The sequence below is a fragment of the Grampus griseus genome, assembly GCF_964374135.1.
Source record: "Grampus griseus genome assembly, chromosome: 2".
Lineage (NCBI taxonomy): Eukaryota > Metazoa > Chordata > Mammalia > Artiodactyla > Delphinidae > Grampus > Grampus griseus.
The window spans coordinates 15000607-15022846 of NC_139018.1; the positions used below are offsets into that span (position 1 = coordinate 15000607).

General features: G+C 38.8%; 1 protein-coding gene across 3 annotated transcripts in view; it reads right to left on the reverse strand.

The window, feature by feature from the left end:
* The window catches only part of TTC8 (tetratricopeptide repeat domain 8), a 50876-nt gene extending 29487 nt beyond the window's left edge, over nucleotides 1-21389 (reverse strand). Inside the window, exons 1-7 of one of the 3 annotated variants that reach the window (XM_082648696.1) lie at nucleotides 21263-21386; nucleotides 11464-11493; nucleotides 5830-5950; nucleotides 4661-4724; nucleotides 4387-4546; nucleotides 4102-4191; nucleotides 1418-1462 (exon numbers count right to left, since the gene is read on the reverse strand). In XM_082648696.1, the coding sequence (XP_082504822.1) occupies nucleotides 1418-1462; nucleotides 4102-4191; nucleotides 4387-4546; nucleotides 4661-4724; nucleotides 5830-5950; nucleotides 11464-11493; nucleotides 21263-21376 (624 nt within the window). In that variant the 5' untranslated portion in view covers nucleotides 21377-21386. Of the gene's footprint in view, nucleotides 1-1417; nucleotides 1463-4101; nucleotides 4192-4386; nucleotides 4547-4660; nucleotides 4725-5829; nucleotides 5951-11463; nucleotides 11494-21262 lie in introns of all 3 variants that reach the window. The other 2 variants (XM_082648697.1, XM_082648698.1) reach the window with 2 other exon arrangements.
* Between the last annotated feature and the right edge of the window lie 851 nt (nucleotides 21390-22240).

The following is a 22240-nucleotide window of genomic DNA, read 5'->3' on the forward strand; positions in this document are numbered from 1 at the left end:
GCATGGTTTCTCAGTTGCCCCAACCTTCGTTTTCTCTTTTCTCGATGTGACCACATCCACTATCACTTCATTATCGATAACTCCCATACTCTGTGTATCTGGCCCAGGACCCCTATATTTTAGTGTCACAGCTTCCAATACATGCAGTGACATCTCCACTTGGATAGCCTTTCACAATTTCAAACTAAAAATGCCTTCTAGTGAATTATTCAGCTTCTTTACAAACTGACGTCCTTCCCTAATAATCCCATTTCTGTTAGTAAAACGGTCATTCTTCCAGCATCTTTAAGAGGCAAGTTTGAGCTGTGTCTTTCCTTTGTCTCCCATACCAAATCTAGATCACGTTCTGTCACTTCTTTCTCTAAAATGTCTCTGACACCCCCATTTTTGAGAATGTGGTTTATTTATTTCTCTTTCCGTACCTTGCTCATGTTTTTACCCTTCTTTTACATTTTTTCCCATCCATTCCAAAAAATCCTACTGATTTTATGGATTTTTACTAATATTATCCCCTGATTTTTCCCCTTGATCTTCAGTACCAATTTCACATTCCGGCAATTACCTTTTTAACTGTTTCATTATGTCAATTCTATTTCCTCAGCTAGATTACATGGCTTGTAGAGGCAGGAACAAATATCATATTTTTATTAGTTTTCCTAGTACATAACATAATGGTTGACACATAGAAAACACAATTGAGAAAAATGCTTTTGTCTTCCTGAATACTTAATATATAAGGTTTTTTCCTTGAATAAGAAAATGACAGAAAATACTATCATTAGACACTGTAGAATTAACTACATTTGATTGGACAAGATTTGTGAAGTTACTGCTCATTTGCATATTAGCATGTTGAAAAATGACACAAATGGAGAAGTCCTGAGCATGTAACCTTAAAATTCTCTGTTGAAAGGCTACCAAGACGACTGATTATTGATTATTGTTGAAGCTGGGTGATGGTTGATACAGGCTCATTATACTCTCCACTTGCACATGTTTGAAATTTTCTATCATAAAATGTTAAAGGGGAGGAGATGGGGAACACTACAAAGAGACCAGAAATACATGTATTAGTAAACCTATAATCACTATATGGACCAAAGAAGAAAATGGATCAACAATGCTAACTATTAGTATAAAAAATAAACTTTAACACAAACATACTACGCAGCATTCTCCATTATCTATATCTTGCCCTTTAGTGGAGATCTACTACTCTATAGATCAGGCACAAGTCTTATGACTTCTATAGTTATACAAAGTTTCCTACTGAAACTGACAGTGGATTTGAAAGTATCAGTAATTCTCCAATCTTCATAATTCCATCTGTTTATAAGGTAAGAAATAGAACATTTCAGAATCTAAATCCCCAAAGTCATAAAAATCACATTAAAAATAGTGCAAATTCAAAACTTACAGTCTTAACATCATTTTCATGATGAAAGATATACTCGAACAAAGCCTGTGAAGAAAAAAATGCAAAAAAATACATTAGATTTTATTTTAACAAAGTACTTTATTGTCATATCAAAACTCAAAGGCCATTTTTTTTTGTTTTTTGGGGGTTTTTTTGGTTTTTTTGCGGTACGCGGGCCTCTCACTGTTGTGGCCTCTCCCATTGCAGAGCACAGGCTCCAGATGCGCAGGCTCAGCGGCCATGGCTCACAGGCCCAGCCGCTCCACAGCGTGTGGGATCTTCCCGGACTGGGGCATGAACCCGTGTCCCCTGCATCAGCAGGCGGACTCTCAACCACTGCGCCACCAGGGAAGCCCTCAAAGGCCATTTTGACAGCAGCTAGATTGAACCAAAATAACAAAGTACTGTAAAGTGCCTGGGATTTATAAGTAAAGGGTCTATCCATCATTTGTTACAACCATTCATTTTAAAATAAGGCTACTTATAACTGATTCCTGTTTTCACAGAATACGAACTGGAAAGCTCAAATAATTCAACAATTTTTTTCATATTACACATACTATTTTATCAGAAAGAGACAAATGAAAAGACCAACTTTAGGACTGTCATAAAACTGCATGTATTATACAGTGATTATGATATTAATAATGACACTTTAGACATGGGAAAATCTGGAAGTTCTTTCTGAAACAAAGTAGAGTTTAACTGTAAAGTAGGGAGTTTTTCCTTAATATGCAGATGCCTCTATGTGCAGCCAGGGCTGAGAATCATTATTCTAATACTGCCCCCAACCTATCTGGATAAATAAGCATTTACCAGACTACCTCTTGGTGGTACTACATTTGTCCATAACACCATTATTTTATACTTGCAAAGAGGCTAGCACCCCTGAAAGATATCAAGATTATTAACAGAGATGACCTGAAGGCAACCAAAAAAAGAAATCAGGATGAGGCCCTCTTTAGAAAACTATTCCTAATCCTCCATTTGTTCTCTTATTAAAAAAAAAAAAAAATTATGAGAGCAGTTGGTGTTACCACTGCCATGAAAAGGATGTTATAACACCCAAGGCAGTGTCAAGGAGTCACCAGCCACCCCAAGCAATATGCCAATATTAGAAATGAGTCCAGATAAGTCAAGGCAAGTTGGGGACCAAAGACAGAGAAACCTGGCATTATTTCTACAACACACTAAATAAGTGCAAAATCTAGTTCACCTAAATCTAGTAACATAGACCAGGTCTGTCCTGGAAGCATCCTAATTTGAGGGAAATGCCTCTACTGACTACACTCCCTGGTTAGAAAACAACAATGGTATTAAGTAGCCATTCAGCCACCTCAAATAAATGGCCTAAAAAGATAAGGAATCAGATATTCCTCATAAAGGAAAGGGAAATAAGTAAAACTTTATGATTTTGCTAAATGAAGTTGACTGGGTTGCTATCAAATAAGAAATTAAGAAAAACATCATTGGGGGGCTTCCCTGGTGGCACAGTGGTTGAGAATCTGCCTGCCAATGCAGGGGACACGGGTTCAAGCCCTGGTCTGGGAAGATCCCACATGCCGCGGAGCAACTGGGCCTGTGAGCCACAACTACTGAGCCTGTGCGTCTGGAGCCTGTGCTCCGCAACAAGAGAGGCCACGACAGTGAGAGGCCCGCGCACTGCGATGAAGAGTGACCCTCGCTCACCACAACTAGAGAAAGCCCTCGCACAGAAATGAAGACCCAACACAGCCAAAAGTAAATAAATAAATAAACTTTAAAAAAGAAAAAGAAAAAGAAAAACATCATTGGCATTCTTATAGTCTGATTCCTTGTTTGCCAACTGGCATTCCTTTCCCTGATTTAAATTTCAAGTCTGTATGGCTAGTGTCCTTTTTCATTTTCCCTAGAGTGTTTAATATTTACTAAATATGTTAAACGCCAGTAGAACTAATAATAGGAATGAGCTCAGCACTCATGCACAGAATTCATAGAGATTACAGCTAAAAACCTGAGCTAGGCTTACACCAATTTCCAGAAGCTAACTGCTCCTGGCTCTGCATTATTCCATGCTCACCTCTAAACTTTTCTGTACTGGAAAGGTCACGAACATCCTCCTTTCTCTCCCTCTCCCTCTCCCTTCTCACTCTCCTATCACTTTTTCTCTTGCTCTCACTTTCTCTTTAATTTAGAGGAGCATTTAATAGTTAGAAGTACTAATGCAGTTGGCTTGCTGCTGTCTGGCTCAAGCAATCTTTATTGAGATGCCAGATTAATTACTAATTAGAAAGAGAACATTTTTTTATCTTCTTTTTGACAGTTCTAAAATCCTACAAGGATAGAAAATTATTTTTCTGAGAACAGTCCAAGCTGAAAAAGAAAAATATACACACATACAGATGATCTCCTAAACTTCATTACCCAAAGATGGTGGGTAATGGGTAACATCTGCTTTCTTTGTTATAAATTGCTGTTCTTTATTAGGAGAAAAAGAATTTCCTATTATAATGGTATATATGCTTTATTTCTGATTGACTTTCCTTAACTCAATACTAAGAGAAATTTTAGATATTAGAATAATTAAACATTTCCATTTCAATCAAGACAAGGTCTTTTCTTCACAGATTTTTATCCATTTCCTGTAATGTTATGATAACATTTTGAACATTACTTCATAACATAAAATAATTTGAAGTACATACCTTTGCCAATTTAGGTTTCTGGGCATATTTTGTTAAATTCAGTCTAGATAAATTTATAAAAGGTCCATCAGGACTTGTAAGCATGGAAGCCTATGGGGAAAAATGATAGAACAAGAAATCTGAAACTTTCTCGAAAAACAAATTGAATTTAATGTGCATAAAATTATAAAGCCAACACAAGTAAATTTTCCATATAATTGTCTACTATAAAAATAGTGAAAAATGATTAACATAACATAAATTACTTTGGTCATACAAGGCTATGGTAAAGCTGACAGAATTTACCGTTCCCAGCCTGACAAATCTTCCAGATGAGCTGGTAATAGGGCGAGCTGTGTAGGCAGTTCTGGGTGTTCTGATGGCCTGTTCCATAGTGCCTGGCCTTCCACTTTGTGTGCTGGGTCTAAGGAAACCTGTAATGGGTCTTCCAGCTTGAGTGATCGGCCTGTGAAGATTGTAAATTGTTAAAATACAAAGAAGATCAATAAAGGAAGATTCTCATGCAGCCCGGTCAATATTTAGTGGCAAAGGGAATGAAACAGGAGTATACTGAACATACCTGACAGCTGGACTAGGCCCTCCTGTCTGATTAGTTCCAGGGAGTTTCAGAGATGTTCCAGGACCTATAAGATGAGATGGCAAATTCAATTTGTATATTATTTATTGATCTGTAAAAACTGTCCACTAACGCAATTTTCACAAATGTGCTAGCCTGGTGAAAAAGACATTAGTAACAGGAAATGTATCTAGAAAAATGTGTTTGAGATTAATATTTATTGAGTACCTGTCATGTTACTTTTGTTATTACATTTAATCTCCACACTAATTCTGCAAGGTAGGTAGTACTAACCCATTTAGCAAAGGCTTAGAGATTTAAATAAACAGGTCAACCTGTTAGTAGAGCCAGCATTCAAACTCAAGACAGGCGGGTTCCAAAGCTCCAACACATCAAAATGACAGTTCTATACTCATAGTTTATTTTTCATACAAACTTCTTCTCCCAATAAAAGATCAGTTACCCCCAATATTTGGAATTTAGATATTTTAACTCCAAAAGAGCAAAATGATAGGGAAAAAAGACATCTTAACATGAAACATATGTACTTTTTTTCTCAATTTCCACTGAAGCATTGAAACAGCTATTACCTTCCAAACATATATAAATGACTGATAACTGTCACAACTAACAAATTACCAGCAAGATACCATACGTCATGGTAATCATCCAATACCATTCACAGCAGCACACCTGCAAGCTGGGACTAGGCCACTGTGACAATCCTGATGGACAGTCACTGCCTAGCAAATCACTCCATCACCTCACATCATGCATTAGAGCAAATCATCGATTATTACAATGAAGTGATGTTTTCAAATTATCATTTTTTTAGAACACTTCTGTTGTTTGGATGCTTCCTGTGTTTAGACTCTCAGATAAACAATCTTTGGTATATTAGATAAGCAGCTCAGATAGAATGCCTTTTCATAAAATATTTTAAAATGCATAATATAGCTTCTACTGAAAAATAGTTATACATCAATCTCACACCTTAAGTTCAAGATAATATAATTGTGCCTTTGTACTATAAGGCAGAATAGAGGTAATATTTTTTCATGCATACACGTGCTTCATGTATGTGTCTTATTTTTATTATAAAAAAGTACACATAGAGAGTATTCCTCCTCCTAATGGCTTTTCATTTACTTAACTGAAAAACCAGTACTTACGTGGAACCTGAGCAATAGCATTTTCATCCAGTATCATTTCTGCAATTCCTTCCTGATCTACATCAATTTCATCTATGTACACCATTTCAGTTAGTGCTCGTGCTTTTAAAATCCAGGCTGCCTAAAAAGCATAGATAAGATAAAGCATATCTTAAATTGCATTAGAAGTAGTGCATAGCCTATAGAAATCAGCCATCCTTTATTATTATCTAATTTTTTATCAAACATGTTTACCATACTTAATGCATGATACTAATTTAAAGGGCTATGTCCAGGAACTAATACAAGAAGACAAGGTCATTATTAATCAAGAAACAATCAATAGATCAATTACCTAGTAAACAAAAGTGTGGTAATTACCTAGTAGTCTTCTAACATGCCTTTTTATAAGTGAAAGATCTTTATAGAAAATTTTACTAGAATAATAATTTGAAAACAGATGAGTAAAGCTACAACCACGTGTTCTTTCTGCCTTTCTCCTTCAGGGCCAAGTCCTTCGTGAAGACTTCCCTGATAGTTTAACTCTGAACCTACTTCCCTCTTGTCTTTCTTAGAAAGCACTTTCTTTTATACTTCTATTATTATGTACTTACTATATTCAACCAACACTATAATTATTTGGGCATATGTTTGCCCTCCCTTCCCCCAGAACACAAGCTTTTTTACCTTGTTCACTTTTGAATTTTCCATCACACCTATGGTTTGTGTACACAATAGGTATTCCAAAAATGTTAACTTGAACTAGGATTAATTTTTCCCACTTCCCAATAACTAATCAACACAATCTTGGTTGCTTTGTGATCTAGCCAGTAGATCAGCTAGTAAACCTGCTAGAAAGTGGGGGAAAAAATGGAAAGGTAATTAAGGAACCTAGAAAATATCTAATCAGCTTTGCTTTACCCTGAGAAATTAGACGTAAAGGTGTGCACGATTAAATACCTTGTGAAATATTTAAAACTGCTTTATCAGAAAAGTTTACCGTTCTGCTTCAATAGAAGCAGAGAGCAATAAAGCTTGGTGTCCTGTGGCAGATTTGGGGAGAAGGCAACCCTTGAGGCAGCAGTATAGGACCGACTCTATACTACAGGGGGAGCAGCAGCAAGGGAAATCTGGAAAGGGGTTAGGCCTCATCATACTAGGAATCTGTCTGTGAAGCATGCTGCATGAAGGCAAGGGACTGAGGGAGGAACAGATGGAGGCTACAAGAGGACCAGAGAGTCCTCACATAAGGATATCGAGATGCACTGAAGCATCAGCGTGTATTTATTGAGCACCTCCTACTTATGTAGCACTGGGCTAGGTTCTGAGAAGGAAATGCGAGAAGATAAAGACATGGATCCTAATTTTCCTGAACGTATCACCTACTGGATTAAATAACAAGGCAAAGCAATGCATGATATGTGACAAATGAGCTACATGGAAAATGGTTTTACAAGAATTAGAAGGCAGAGATCCTTTTGTGGGCTAAAGTAATTGGAATGTATATTTTTAAAAATTTTTAAAGAAAAAGAATTTTTAAAAGTCTTCATGCTTTCCTTTTAATGGGAACAAAAGGAAATTACATTGTTGCCTTTGGTCCTCACCATGAGGTATTATCTCCCCTGTGTGAGTCCAGGTCCTCCCAGAAGCAGATGCCAAGAGGGGATTGAATGTGCAGGGCAGAAATGGAGACACAGATGTAGAGAACAAACGTATGGACACCAAGGGGGGGAAAGTGGTGGGGGGAGGGCGGGAGGGGGGAGGGGAAGGGTGGTGGTGGGATGAATTGGGAGATTGGGATTGACATATATACAACTAATGTGTATAAAATGGATAACTAATAAGAACCTGCTGTATAAAAAAATAAATTAAAAAAATAATGTTGAAATGAAAAAAAAAGATATATATAGTATCAGCTGTCCACAGAGCTTGTCATCACAAGAGACAGCCTACCACAGGGAAAAAAAAAAAAGAAGGCTGTCTTCACAATATATTTAGGTTCCTCAAGTGAAATTACATTTGATTAGATTATTGGGGTTTTGTCTTATACTTTTCTGGTTGAGGTTTACTGGATTCTTAACAGATAACTTAGAATAAAATATTTCAAACGTTATGTGTAAATTTAACCCAATTGAATGAGAAGAATATGGACCCAAAGAACTAATTTGTTTGTTTAAAAAGTCAGTTCCAATTGGAACTGCATCTAACTGTGGGAGCCACCAAAGACTAGGCAAGTTGCCAGATTGATACAGCTATTCTCAGGGGTCAAGGAAGTCGTCACTCATCACTGGCTTGGACTAACGGTTTAATTTAACTTTAAAGATGGAAATAAGTAATCCTGATTTAAGTCCTCACAGTTCCTATTGCCCTGCAAGTATCTGATGGCTTTAATTTTTCAAAAGGGCATATTCTTTGCTGAGCACCTCTGGTGGACAGGAGGAAGGACGGCAGCATTTTCTGTTCACACAGTAAAACAGGATGTGGGCTTCACTAGTTCATTCCCATATTCCCAGGAAGCACCTACTGCATGCCGGGTCCTGGGAACAGAGATGCGTAAGTCACAGCCCAAGTTCTAGCTCATAAGAATTTCAGTGTTATGGGGAAAGTGTAAAAACGAAAACCTGGAACATGCTATAGAAGGACAAAGAAAGGCACGCAGCTGCCTTGGGGTGGAAGAAAAGGTAAAGGAGAGTTTGCCCCACGGCCAAGACAGGAGAGTGCGTGCCAGGTAGAGTGCATAGGGCAAAGGAAGGCCAGCTTGAGGGCTCATATGGAGAAACAAGAGTGTGGTAGAAGAATCAGGTTCAGCTGAGGAGAAGCTGCTTGAGAAGAAGCTGGAGAAAAAGGCAGGGGCCAGTGAGGGATCCTGTATGCCACCTGTGTGCCATGATGAGGAGTTAATAAAGCTTCAGGAGTATGATTTGGAGTCCTAGTTAAATTGACTCTCTAAAAGTCAAGTTTTTATTATTATAGTATCATTTATACAGTTGGATATTAATTATCCATGCACATATTTTTTAAACTATTTTCATACCCATTCTGTTATCTCATAGTCCAATCCATCATGCTTCTTGACTTCTATCCTTCTACTAACCCCTCAAATATTAAGAAGGTGCAAATTATTTTACATCAGGCTAAGCAAAACATAGGAATGTAAATCCACTATTCTCTCCCAACCAAATGAATATATGCTTCAGAAGCCAAATAGGAAGATCTTTTTTTTTAAATTTTATTCCATAAGAATTCACTTTTTCAAAAAGGTAAATCTATATTTGTTTCAGTTTCTAAAACCTCATTATTAAGAAGCAGAAATAATGAGGTGAATTTCTGATATTTAAAGATCTGCAATAAGACCTACTTGCACCATTACTTAATTTTAAATTTCATCAGTATTTGAGAATATTAATTTTCCTGACTTTCCTCCTTCTATCCTAACAAAAAATGACCTTGAAAATCATGTATCACTGCTTGATTAAACATCAGATTGTATTCAAAGAACTGCTCTGGGCAACAGGAACAGTTCTCGGAATTTTAATGAAAACATTTTATTTTGGAGGCAAGCCAAGCATGTTTTATAGCCCTAAATTCCTCTGCCTGTTTAAATTTTTTTTAAGTTCAACACTAATCAGTGATTAAAATAAAATGCATACAATATTGTAAATCAACTACACTCCAATAAAAATTTTTAAAAATAAAATAAAATGCATAACAAAGCAAATTGGTAACCCTACACTGCCACTTGAATCTGAATAAAACTATAAACTGAAGTCAGAAGTACTTAAGTTGTTAATAAATGACAGGGTCATGCAGTTTATGTAGATAAATTTGAATACCTACGTATTGGAAGTTCTGTAAAATCGATAAAAATAATAGATGCTTAGGAATTTTTTTTAAGGGAAAAGCATAGATCCTCCCAATGTAAATGAGTAATCATCACATCAATTATTTCCTTTTTTATCTGCGAAACATAATCCCATCTCATTTACCTGCTTAGTTAGTCTATATATAGGACATTACTCTTGAGGCAACTATCTACCAGCTAACATCAGGAAAATACTGACTTCCCTGTACTACCTTCTGTGAGGGTAATCCAATTTTAGTGATAAAAATAGACAAATTAAAAGGTTAAAGCTCTACTGACTGAGCAAAGCAGGTTTACACTGTTTTGTTCCTCTTAATACAGAATGCAAGGCTATGTAAAGCCTTTTAAGACAGGTAAGAAACAATTTTACTAAGTTATTCTTAGAATAAAGCTACCAAAAGAACAGTCTGTCTAACCTGATTTAGACATCATGAGAATCAGTAACATGTGACACTCTGCCTACTCTATGAAAATGAAAATTTAGGCACAAAATGTTGAATTGCTATTGTAAAGCCTCATTTATCTTGAAGTGATAAAAACCTGCAAAAGAGGAAAGGCAAAAAGTGTGAATAGTGAGCTCAAAAGAATCCAGTCAGCCTTGTTCCCTTCTGATTCTTTTAGATCACTATCCAATTAAGTCTATAGTAACAGAGCAGGACATGTCAAATACAGGTCCTTCATGAAGTCCCTGTGCTGGTCGGAAACTTTCAAATACCATTGAAAGTTTTCAAACCATACCAACAATGCAAATTATTGATGTTTCAATTTAATTTTAACTTTAATCAAAATCTTCCAAAATTACTGAAAACAAAAGGCACATTACTTACTCTCTTTATACCTTAGGTGATTCTTATGACTTGTACATGTATTATACAAAAAATAGTTTTCCACCCTCTATCAATTTGGAAATCATGATTATGAACATTCCAGTGACAAATGTCATCCTTTTAAAGAACAGAGTACTACATTTTAACCTATTTACCATGTTTGTTTGAAACTGCACAGGCCTCCATCAGAGTATTTTGCATACTACTTTCTTCTAAAAGGTCTGATAATTACACATGTAAACCCCATGAGGTTCAAATTGTTTATTTATCTAAAAAACACTTAAAATTCACTCTTGCTTGGCAGGGCAAATCCCTGACAATATTTAAGTTCTCTGATTTACATCTCTCTCGTCCCTTCTCCTTATTCCCAGACTTACTGGAAACACTCTTGGGCTAAAAGCTTCACTGGCCAGGAGGCCCCCTAACCAGACCTCCTCTTCCTGGGTTCCCTTTCCACTCATCTACTGTCTCATGCAGTTAGCAGGTCTCTCTGGCCACCTCTCATGTCTAACAAAGTTCATTTGGTAGATGTGGCTGTCTGGCCAAGTCTTTTCTTCCTCACAGTGGCAGGCACCTCTCTCTAAAAACAAGACCTTCCCAAGCGGAGTCGGCCTACTCTTTACTCAAGACCTATGATCCAATCCATCACAGACACTCCTGACATCTTGGCTCCCTTTCTAAGCCTCTGACTCCCCTTGCCTCCGCCTTTATTTTTCTCATCCTCTAGGTCAATATTGGTCATTTCTATTTAAGCTACAAGTCTTAATGAGTAGAGTGCCCTAGTTTTACATCCATAGACACAAAGTATTAGAAATATAATAGTTTATATCTACAGAATGACTGATAGATATAGCTAATTTTATAACAGCACAAGTAGATAGGCAGCAAATTTTCTAATCTATAGCAACAACTAAGCAATAGTAATTAAACTATTCTCTAAACTAAAGGTTGCAGCTAAACCTTTACCTGAGACACTGGCAATTCTGGATCTGGTTCCTGGAAAGCATTAAGAAGGTTGTAAACATTTTTAGGATAATACAGTTTCTAAAATTAAAAGTCTTAATGACCAACCAAGTATTTGTAGGTGGACTCAAACTCATTCAATAAAAACCCAAACATGAACTTTAATCTTTCCCCAAAAGCGCCCTCACAAGTTCTGTACGAGTAACACCCTATCCACTGAAGAGTGCTAAATTTTCTATGATCAGAAAATTCTAATTACTGTTACCTCATTTAGAGCACAGAGAAGAGATCTTTACATATTTAATGAATTCACAGTATCTCAGGAATTAAAAATAATTTTACAACTATACCAAGGAAGCTATTTTTATATTCAAAAACAAGTTCATGGTGGTTAAAGCATTCAGACTTCAATCCCTTGAGGAGGAGGAGAAAAATCCACATACTATAAACCCTTTGATTCCCCATAAACATAATGGGATCAGTGGCTAAAGATAAGAAATTAATTCTGACTGCAATGTCTTCCGAGAAATTTTTGTAAATAGACTATATAATATATATCAGGGTCAGGTGCTGATAAACTCAGGGGTTTTTTCTGTCCAAAATTAAATAGAAATGCATTGGTTAAAAACACAGATTTATAACAAATTTATTTATAAAAGATCTACACTTTCACATCTACAGTCAGCAGCCTCTGAACGCTCAATCTGCAGCATGTTTTACTGGGAAAGCTACTAAGAAACAGAAAAAGGAAAGAAAAAAAATCCTTGCTTTCCTTGCTTTCTACAGCTCTAAAATCCAAAAAGAATACCCGAAATATTTTTTAAAGAATATATTATGTGTGCAAGCAATGTGTAAACCATCTGGTCACCAAGCAAGGATAAGCAATTTCACATGACACACAGCAGCAACAAGAGAGGAAAAGGCTAAACTAAGCTAGAAAGTGAGAGTCCTAGGGGGTGGGAGTTAGAGAATACTTGGCAATCAGCTGAACAGAACACAAAACAGCAACTAAGAAGACACAGCAATTGGAGGTTTTCAATGCCAGCGTGCAGAAGAAAGAGCTGGAAAAAGAATAGATTTCCTAGATCCCACAATCCATATTTAGAGAAATACACTGATACAGGCAATGAGATGACAGAAGGAATAACCCCTTCTATTCTTTCTTCTATTTATTTGTATACGTGTCTAAATGACCCCCCATTATCTCATTTGAGTCCCACAACAACCATTTCAGGTAGGCAGGTAAGTGTTATTATCCATTTTACAGATCAGTAAACAAATTCAGGGATGTCATGTAATTTGCTCAAGGTCACACAAAGAAGCCAGAGCTCTTTCTTGCCAGTACACCTTGGAGATTAAAAAAAATGAGTTGGATACATAAGGCAGGATTGAAGGGTAAAGTGTAGGAGAGATACAAGATAAGTTCCATATAGAAACAGGTAAAAAAGTTTACCAGAGGTGATTGTAGACAGCGTTTGAAAAGGAAAACAGTGAAAGGAGACAGAGCCACGGAGAGTAAGTAAATGCTGGACGCTTGTTAGTCTGCAGGGAGATTCCTCCAGTGGCCCAAACTGACCCCGGCAGCTCAGCCTCAGAGCGCTCTGTTCACCAACGAACGCCTTCATGCTCTCTGTGTCTCATCCTGCCCCGCAGGATTGCACTTACGACTTACCAGGCAGGTAAAGAACATTAGGGACCTGATGTGAAATGAGAAGAAAATGAGAAGGGAGAGGATGGAAAGGTGTAGGGACCGGTGAGGTGGTATGGATGGAAGATGGAGGCAAGGCTTAACCACGAGTAGGCAGAGAATACATTAATTCCACAACATTCTCCTGGCATCCCTGGAACCCCGAGAGGCACTGAAAACATTCTATGTGGGAAGGCACATAATTAAATAAATTACAGTACAATGTGTTAAATGCCATACTCAAGCATGGACCAATCACAGATGACTTAGATGGACGACAGAAAAGCAGAACATGAGAGATAAGGAAGTCAGGGTAAAAAGAGAGATTATTCTGGAAATGAGTGTGTACCAATGATCTATGAAGTATATTCCACATCATTTTATCATCAATTTCACTGGACACTTTCCTCACAGATGCTCTCCAGATTACCAACAATCCTTTCAGAAAAATACGACAGAATCCCACCTGCAAATATCTCTAGCTAACTAGAGATAATAGCAGCTCACTTTTTTGATCACTTAGCATGTGTTAATGAACTTAACCCTCACAACAACCCTTTGAGGTAGGTATGTTATCATGGCCATTTTACGGATAACTCTGAGGTCAAAGTGTGCAGGCAGTATTTGAACCTAGACACTCTCAGTCAAGAGCATGCACTTTGCTTTACATACGAGACCACAGCAAGGTCGGAACGCAGACTACTGTAGAGTGCGGGAAGACCAAGGCCAGGTATGGCTGGTCTGGAGATCCACCAGGAGCAGCAGAACGATGGAGGAAAGAGTCAGGATATTTTAATTTAGAGACAGGGCAAATTTAGTGATTTTGTTTTTGTTTTTGTTTTTTGCAGTACGCGAGCCTCTCACTGTTGTGGCCTCTCCCGTTGCGGAGCACAGGCTCCGGACGCGCAGGCTCAGCGGCCCTGGCTCACGGGCCCAGCCGCTCCATGGCATGTGGGATCTTCCCAGACCGGGGCACGAACCCGCGTCCCCTGCATCGGCAGGCAGACTCTCAACCACTGCGCCACCAGGGAAGCCCAAATTTAGTGATTTAATTTTTAAATCACTAAGACCTTCATCTGGGTCTCTCTCAATTATAGTTTTTATGATTTAAATTAATCCACATACACAGGAAACCACAAGTTAGGTTCACTTGGTCTAGCAAATTATTTCCATGGGTATTATCAGCATAGTTTGAGTAGAAAGCATCAGGCCCAGGCCTAGAGTCAGAAAACCTGGGCTTGATCCTCAGGGAGCCACTTAGCTGCATGACCTTGAACAACCTCCATTACCCAGTCCTCCTCTCAAATTAGAGCAATAGTGCCTACTTTATAGGATAGCTTTAAAAATAAAACCTTGAAGATTATTTCATAATTTTCAGAGTTCTTATACCACAGTAGTTCATGAAGTATAAGGTGGTAGTACTTTCAACAAGAAGTATTAACCACACAGAATTTCTACATAAATACATGTACATAATGAACAGAAAAGCACCCAACTCTCTATTACTTCCTTTTTCAGAACTCAGAACTGACTCCCAGTTATGGCACATCAAATTAAAACTTCCCTTTGAATCTCCGTGAAAGTAAGAAGACAGGGAAAGTAGAGTGGCACTGCCTAGAACCAGCAAAAACTCACCAGCATAAACTTCAATTCACAGTAGTTTGCTTCCTTCCTTCCTCCCTAGGGCATAGCTTTCTCTTAGGTTGTTGCTATTACTTTAGGGAATTAAATCTCCAGATGATTCTGAATGCAACTTCCAAATTGCCACCAATACTTACTCTGGCTAATGAGTCTGCCCAACTCTGCTCTTAAACTACAGAGTCATTATTCAGAATTTAGCAAAAACAGGAAGGAAAAGAATGTAAGAGAACAGAGAAATGAATGGATTTCAGAAGGTTTAGGGAAATCTAGTGACCAAGGAGCCAAGTGGGAATGTAATCTTTAAAATTCAGCAACATGAACTGCTCTGCAGAGTACAGAATCAAAAGAATGCCTGGTTATAAGTCTCCATGGCCCCAATGAGGAAATAAATTAGATAATCATACAGAAAGATGTTTATTTGGCTTGGATCACCAGATCATTGTCTCAACCAACTACTAACATACAGCTCATTGGGGACCCCTGCTTTTCGACCTTTCATCTAAGCCAGTGGCTTTCAGCCTTTTCTCCACCTTCAAACCATTGACAGTAATAACCCCCTCCTCTCTCATTATAAGCAGAGATTGCGGGTGGCAAGAAAAATGTGAATTACCCCCATTCCGATAAACAGCTAACCCTCCCACTCACAGAATCACAGATTTTAACAATTTAAAAATCTATCAGCAATCTACCTCATTAAGAAAAGTATATTAACTTTAAAAAAAAATCAACGACTACCTCTATGTTTTATGAACTGTTGAATTATACTGGAGCTAAAATCGGGGCTGCTTTTAAAGCCATGAATCTGACATATGGAACACAAAGAACAGTAATCAGATTAAGCAACTAATCAGGATGACCGACATGAGCCGTAAAAGCAAGCATTCCCTCTAGGTCATGTTGCTGCATGGAAGGCCATTTTGCATTTCTCTCTTTTATGTCTTTTAACTTTTAACCACTTTTCTAGTCACGATTTAGAGAAAACTTTGAAAAAAGATAGCACTTCTCTATGAATTGATTGTTCCTACTGTCTTTTGTCAAATGGGGAAACTACGATGATGAATTAACCAGTTATCCTTCTTTATTCTTAACTGATCAGAACTTTAATGTCCTTCAGGCTTACAGACCCTGCCCTCTGTTTCACACCATTCTGCATCTGGGAAAAGCAGTTCAGAATCCATCTTTTTCAGGAACCCTTCCCAAACATCATGTTATTACCTTCAACCTAACCTTCAGTCCTCCCGTATCCAAATAAAATTGTGTAACGCTAAGGAAACAAGCTGGTCCATAGTATATCATACCTCTCCAGCCAACCTGACTACTCTGACTTTGGCAAGAATCAAAACTAAATAAAATCCACATGTCCTAACAGAAAATACAAGGCACTAATTAAATATTTTTGATGATACTATACCAAAATCGTATCTCTTAAAGGAGAACTAAACGTAGAAGAAATAGTCTTAGAGGTGGGCTTCATTCCAAAAGGTTAATGTATCACCACCAAAACGTCTTTTTGAAGCTCCCTGGACCAGCTTATAAAAAGATTAGCAAATAGCAAATCACTTTAGAGAGGTTCTCCTCATCTGGGAGAAAAATAAGCAAAACCCAAAGTGAATATTAACATAAAAAACAAAAGCTATTTTTGTTCTAGAAAAAAAAAAAGCAAGAGCAAAATGAATCCATTTGGCACTCAGGAGAAATATTTTAATTTCCTTTCTCTTCCATGTGTCCAGGCACTGCTTCAAAGTCACTCATTTGTAATCAAATCAGTTGCGTGGCACAGGAATGGTAATTCAAGAAGCTGCAGAGGAAAAATATTCTACTTTAAAATGTAGAAGCCTCAAAAAAAAAAGCCCATGAGGCTAAAGGGGTACATGAAGATAAACCAGGGAAACCGCAGGGGCTGAGAGTCATCTGCCTCTGCTCTGATCACATTACCGTTAGCTTTTCATAGATGGCTAGTCTCTCCAATTAACTTCCTCCACTGAAACAAGAGCGTTGTGAAGAAATACCAATGATGATAATGACTATCAGAAACACTCTCCTGGAGGGATCCAGGAAGAATTTGCTCAACGGATTTAAAAAAAAAAAAAACTGACCCTCGAGATAAGAAATGAATTAAGAATGTCCATAATGAGGGCTTCCCTGGTGGCGCAGTGGTTGGGAGTCCGCCTGCCGATGCGGGGGACGTGGGTTCGTGCCCCGGTCCGGGAGGATCCCACATGCCGCGGAGAGGCTGGGCCCGTGAGCCATGGCCGCTGGGCCTGCACGTCCGGAGCCTGTGCTCCACAACGGGAGAGGCCACAGCAGTGAGAGGCCCGCGTACCGCAAAAAAAAAAAAAAAAAAAAGAATGTCCATAATGCAATTACATATGTATGAAAAGGTGAATACATATAAGAACCTATGGTGCTGAGAATTAGGATGGGGGGCAGGGAGAAGCAAAGACCACCAGGCAATTAGGGTGATCTCCATAAACAGAGTGGAAGTTGGCACACATAAATAACACCATCCAGGTGCATATATGAATATGATCAAGGCACTCATTCAGCAAAATACATAATGACGGCACCTGTGTGCCAGATTCTGTGCCATTCCATACAGATCTGCCATCCTGGACTCATATTCTAAGAAAAAGAATGAGAATTTTCAAGCTTTTAATCAAAGGAACCTCCTAAAGCTTCCTGAAGCTCCTCATTAAATGCATCAGCACTCTAACATAAATATTTAAATTCTTTTTAATTAATTAAGAAAAAAGCAGGATTGCTTTAAGCTTGGGGAAATCATAATGGAAAATATTTCCAAAATGAAATAACACTTGGATACAAAATGCACAAATCGGTGCTAAGAGAAGCATACAGAGAAAAAGCGCAGTGTTTAAAGGCTGGATCAAAGAATAACTAACAGGAGTGAGCCATGTAAACTTTTCAGAGGCCCTAACCAGGAATCCAAAGGCCGGTTTGGTAAGGTAACATCAAGTTAAAACTTCTGTTCCGGGATTCCCTGGTGACACAGTGGTTGAGAGTCCGCCTGCCAATACAGGGGACACGGGTTCGTGCCTCAGTGCCGGAAGATCCCACATGCTGCAGAGAGGCTGGGCCCATGAGCCATGGCCGCTGAGCCTGCGCATCGGGAGCCTGTGCTCTGCAACGGGAGAGGCCACAACAGTGAGAGGCCCGCGTACCGCAAAAAAACAAAACAAAACAAAACTTATGTTCCTGGTGAAGTGCTACTCGTCATTCTGACAATATATATAGTTCCTCCTTAAATAAACTATCTCAGCATAACAAATAAAAAGGATTAGAAAGGGAAAAAATGTCATAAATTTCTTCTAGATCTGGTAGATTCTCCTCGGCAGCCTTTGATATTTGTAGGAGCTAAACATATCAACCCCTGCTTATAACAGTAAAACAGTAACAAAGAATTACATTAAAAAAAACATTTCTAGGATATTAAAATTAATTTTGTATCACATTACGAAGTATTATTTCAAATCCACAATAAATAGGACAGTGGAAGAGGCCAGGACTTAACAAGATCTGTTGCCATAATGATCTTAACCATGTCAGATGGTTAACCAATGACAACAGCAATATTTCCCAGTATGATCCTGTATCTTTTATTCTTCACCACCATTCTCAAAGTCAGATCCACTAACCATTCCCTGTAACAAGTCTTAATTTTCCAAGAGGGCCAGCAAGGCCTAAAGGGAACTATATAAGAGGCCAAATAAAAAGATCCAAGTTACTACCTTGTTTAGCTGTTAATTTTGGAGACTTTAAATGAAGTTCTTAATTTGTTCACCCTGTTCTCCCTAGGTACAAGGAAAGGGGTCAAGATCTCCGCTACAGCTCCTTCTTAACCATTAATAGAAACGCTGATGCTTTGCCTATGCAGTTCCCAAAGTGACAACATCTCCCCAGGATAAATTTGTACCTCTCCCCCAAAAAAGGAATCAGTCAGCGGTCGAGTAAGTTTCAGAATACTGTCTTAATCAAAATTAGGCAGGTTACCTTCCTTCAGGACTTCTCAGAGCCTTTAATCCAAGTACACAGATATGTCAAATTCCCATTTAGCTAAAAATCTTGAAAAAGGAACAGCACATGGGAAAATGTACTGGAAGAAGTTCAGAAACACAGAGTTTTGAAAAATTAGGCTACATAAGCACCAAAGAAGCAGCACAGGATAGACAAAGGGTATGGGCTTACCAGCTTTGTACCTTTGGACAAATTACTTCACCATGTGCCTCAGTGTGCTCTATCTGTAAAATGGGGGAAATAGTACCAACTTCCTAAAATAGCTGAGGATTAAATGAGATAACATATAAAACCCTCTGAATCAAGCCTGACACAGAGTAAATACTCAATAAATGTTACCTATTATCTTTGTTACATACTTTGCAAGGTTATTCTAAGCAAAGAAATACACATAATTTATAGAATATATCCCTGGCAAGTAGTAAGCACTCAATAAAAGGTCATTGAACACTGTAAACTCCTGATCACAGTGTCTAGCACAAACTAAACCTGAATTGCAGTACTGAATGTCACTATGATTACATCATTAAGATTAGAGACATGGAAAACAAACTATGGTTACCAAAGGGGATAGCAGGGTGCGGGGGGGGGGGGTGGTGGTGGATAGATTAGCAGTTGGGGATTAACATATACACACTACTATATATAAAATAGATAACCAACAAGAACCTACTGTATAGCACAGGGAACTATATTCAATATCTTGTAATAACCTATAATAGAAAACCTGAAAAAGAATATATGTATGTATAACTGAATTGCTTCGCTGTACACCTGAAACTAATACAACATTGTAAATTAACTGTACTTCAATGGTTAAAAATGGTTTAAAAAAGATTATAAGGTCTTAACCATTAATAAAAACCCTGCTGCTTTGCCTATAACACATTTCCTAATGTGACAACATCTCCCTAGGATGATAACAACAAAGATATCTGAGCCTCGCCCACTGCCAAAAAAGGAATCAGTGATCAAATAAGTTTCAGAACTATTGTATTCATCAAAATTAGGCAAAGTTTCTTTCTGCAGAACTCCTCAGAACCTTTAGTACGAATCTCTAAGTAGGGAATATACATTTCCCAAATGCATTTAATGAGGAAACTTTCTTTCACTGAGCACTCTTGGGACTGTTGTTCTTTGGAACACAGAATGGAAACTATCCTAACTCAATGGAAAAATAGAACAATGTCTGGTATATCACTAGTTTGTAACAAACTTTGGTTGTACAAATGTAAAGGGGTCCATATTTTGTCGTGGTTCCCAAACATATCTAAGGGTGAAATCCTTTTTTTTTTTTTTTTTAAGCAGCATTTGTGGGACTACAATGCCAGGAAACATATCTGGAAGCGTGCTTGTCTATGGAAATGCAGTCCTATTAACCAATGTGACCTAACACAAGCACAACCTAGTTTAGCATTCCTACTAACACAGATTGCTCTGTGGGAGATGTGCTATCTATCTGAAGGCCAAAAGATTCACTTTAATAGGTTATCCTCAATCCATTTGCTGGGCACTAAGGCAGAGCCTAGTGACAGTTTTCACGCCTCAGTTTACGGAACTCCCCCTCAATTTTCCTTTTTTTTCTAACATCTCCAAGGCAACACCACTAGAAGAAAAGCTGGGAAACTATAACTACATGGGTACGTTCTGCATTTAATAGACGTACTCACAAACTACCAGAGTTCTGCTCTCCCTTTTTCGTCTCTTCCAGGAACTACCTGACCCCCAGAGTTGTACCTCTCTTATACCTAGCATAAAAGCCTTTTCACTCACTATATTTAATATTATACTTTATTTAAGAAACCCTAAATAAACTACTATAATCAATGCCATCTTTCCTTCTTTTACAGGAACTTTTTTCCCATCCCTCCCTCCTAATAATGAATGTATCTTATCCTCTCCTAGATTCTCATTCCTCTAATTTGCATTATTTGCCTCAAGTTGCACTCAAGCCCCAGCATCGAAGGTTCCCCACTCTTGGACAACAGTCTTAAGATGAACCAGAAGGATTACACGTTTGATCAAAAGAAAAAAAGGCAGCTATTTCAACAGGGAGTGGGAAGTTACAGATCTTTATGTTTATACATAATGGTTTTAGAAATCAATACCGTACGTGCAGCGAGCTTAAGAGCCCATCCGCATGCAAGTATAAAGGAACTAACAAAGTTCGTCACCAAATTGTTCCTTTAAGCGACGTTTGAAGGAAAGGGTCTGCTGAAGTTTGAGGAGGGGGCGGTCGTGGCACAGCACTCGTGGGTCCCGCGGGCAAGGACCCACCGGCCAAGGCTCCAGGGGGTCTCGCTCCAGGTGCCTGTGCTGACCACAAGGTCAACCTCGCCCTGCGCCTTCTTCCCTGGAGACCCCTCCCGGGGACCTGGGAATCCCCCAGAGCCCTCAGCCTTATTGCCGGGATCCACAGAGCTGACGGGGTCCGGCCTGTACCTGGTCATAAGGGGACTTCTCCAGCATCTGCGTGCACAGATCGGCGCAGAGCTGGAACTTCCTGCGCCTAAAATAGCTCCAGGCCAGGAGCAGCGGATCCATCTCCGAGCCCATGGCGGCTCCGAGAAAGACCAGGGCCAGGCTCAGGGAGGGCGGGGGGCGAGGAGCAGGCGGCGTCCACCCCTGCCCGGCAACGCGCGGGGGCAGGGGCCTTGCCAGAGAGGCGCCCCGCGTCGCGCCTGAGAATAGGAAAAAGAAAACCCACCTCGAGTAGAACTCAGCTATAGGACTGCCAAACCTTGGCTTTAAAAATCATATACTTTTAAAGACTACATATTTCATTAATTTTCTGGAAGAAGGAACCGTGGCTAAAGTAAGAGGCAGTGACTTAGACACCTGCAACTGGGGTCCTCCACCCACCCAGAGGAGGACCGGTTGCCTGGCAACCGAACTCTCCGCGTACTCTGCCAGTCCCAGAAAAATCCCGAGAGTTGACCGTACGGCCGGTCGTTGTCATACTCTTACTCTTCAGGCTTTCTTACCCTATCACTTATCCCTCCGACTTTAGAAACACAAACATGAGAACAGTTTCTCCAATACCATCTCGCCCACCAGAACCCAAAGACCTAAATCCTAAAACTCCCAGTCTGTTTTTCTAAATCCCTCTCACCCAATCTCGGTGTCCGAATGAAAAGGTACATTGAGGATTGCTTAGTCCAAACCGTTCGTTTTACAGATAAGAAACTGAGATGAGCTCAGAGAAATTATTAACCTAGTGTGGCGTGGAGTTAGGGAGCTGGATTGTAATCCAGATGACTACAAACTGTTAATACCATTTGTTAATTCCACGATGCCTAGGGGTTCTGGATTATAAATCGGTGACATTTTTGCCAAACAAAATAATGTACGAAAAAAAAATCTTTAAGGAGGTTTTGAAACACCATCTCCACGTACTTGTTGTTTGTCAAATGTTTACTT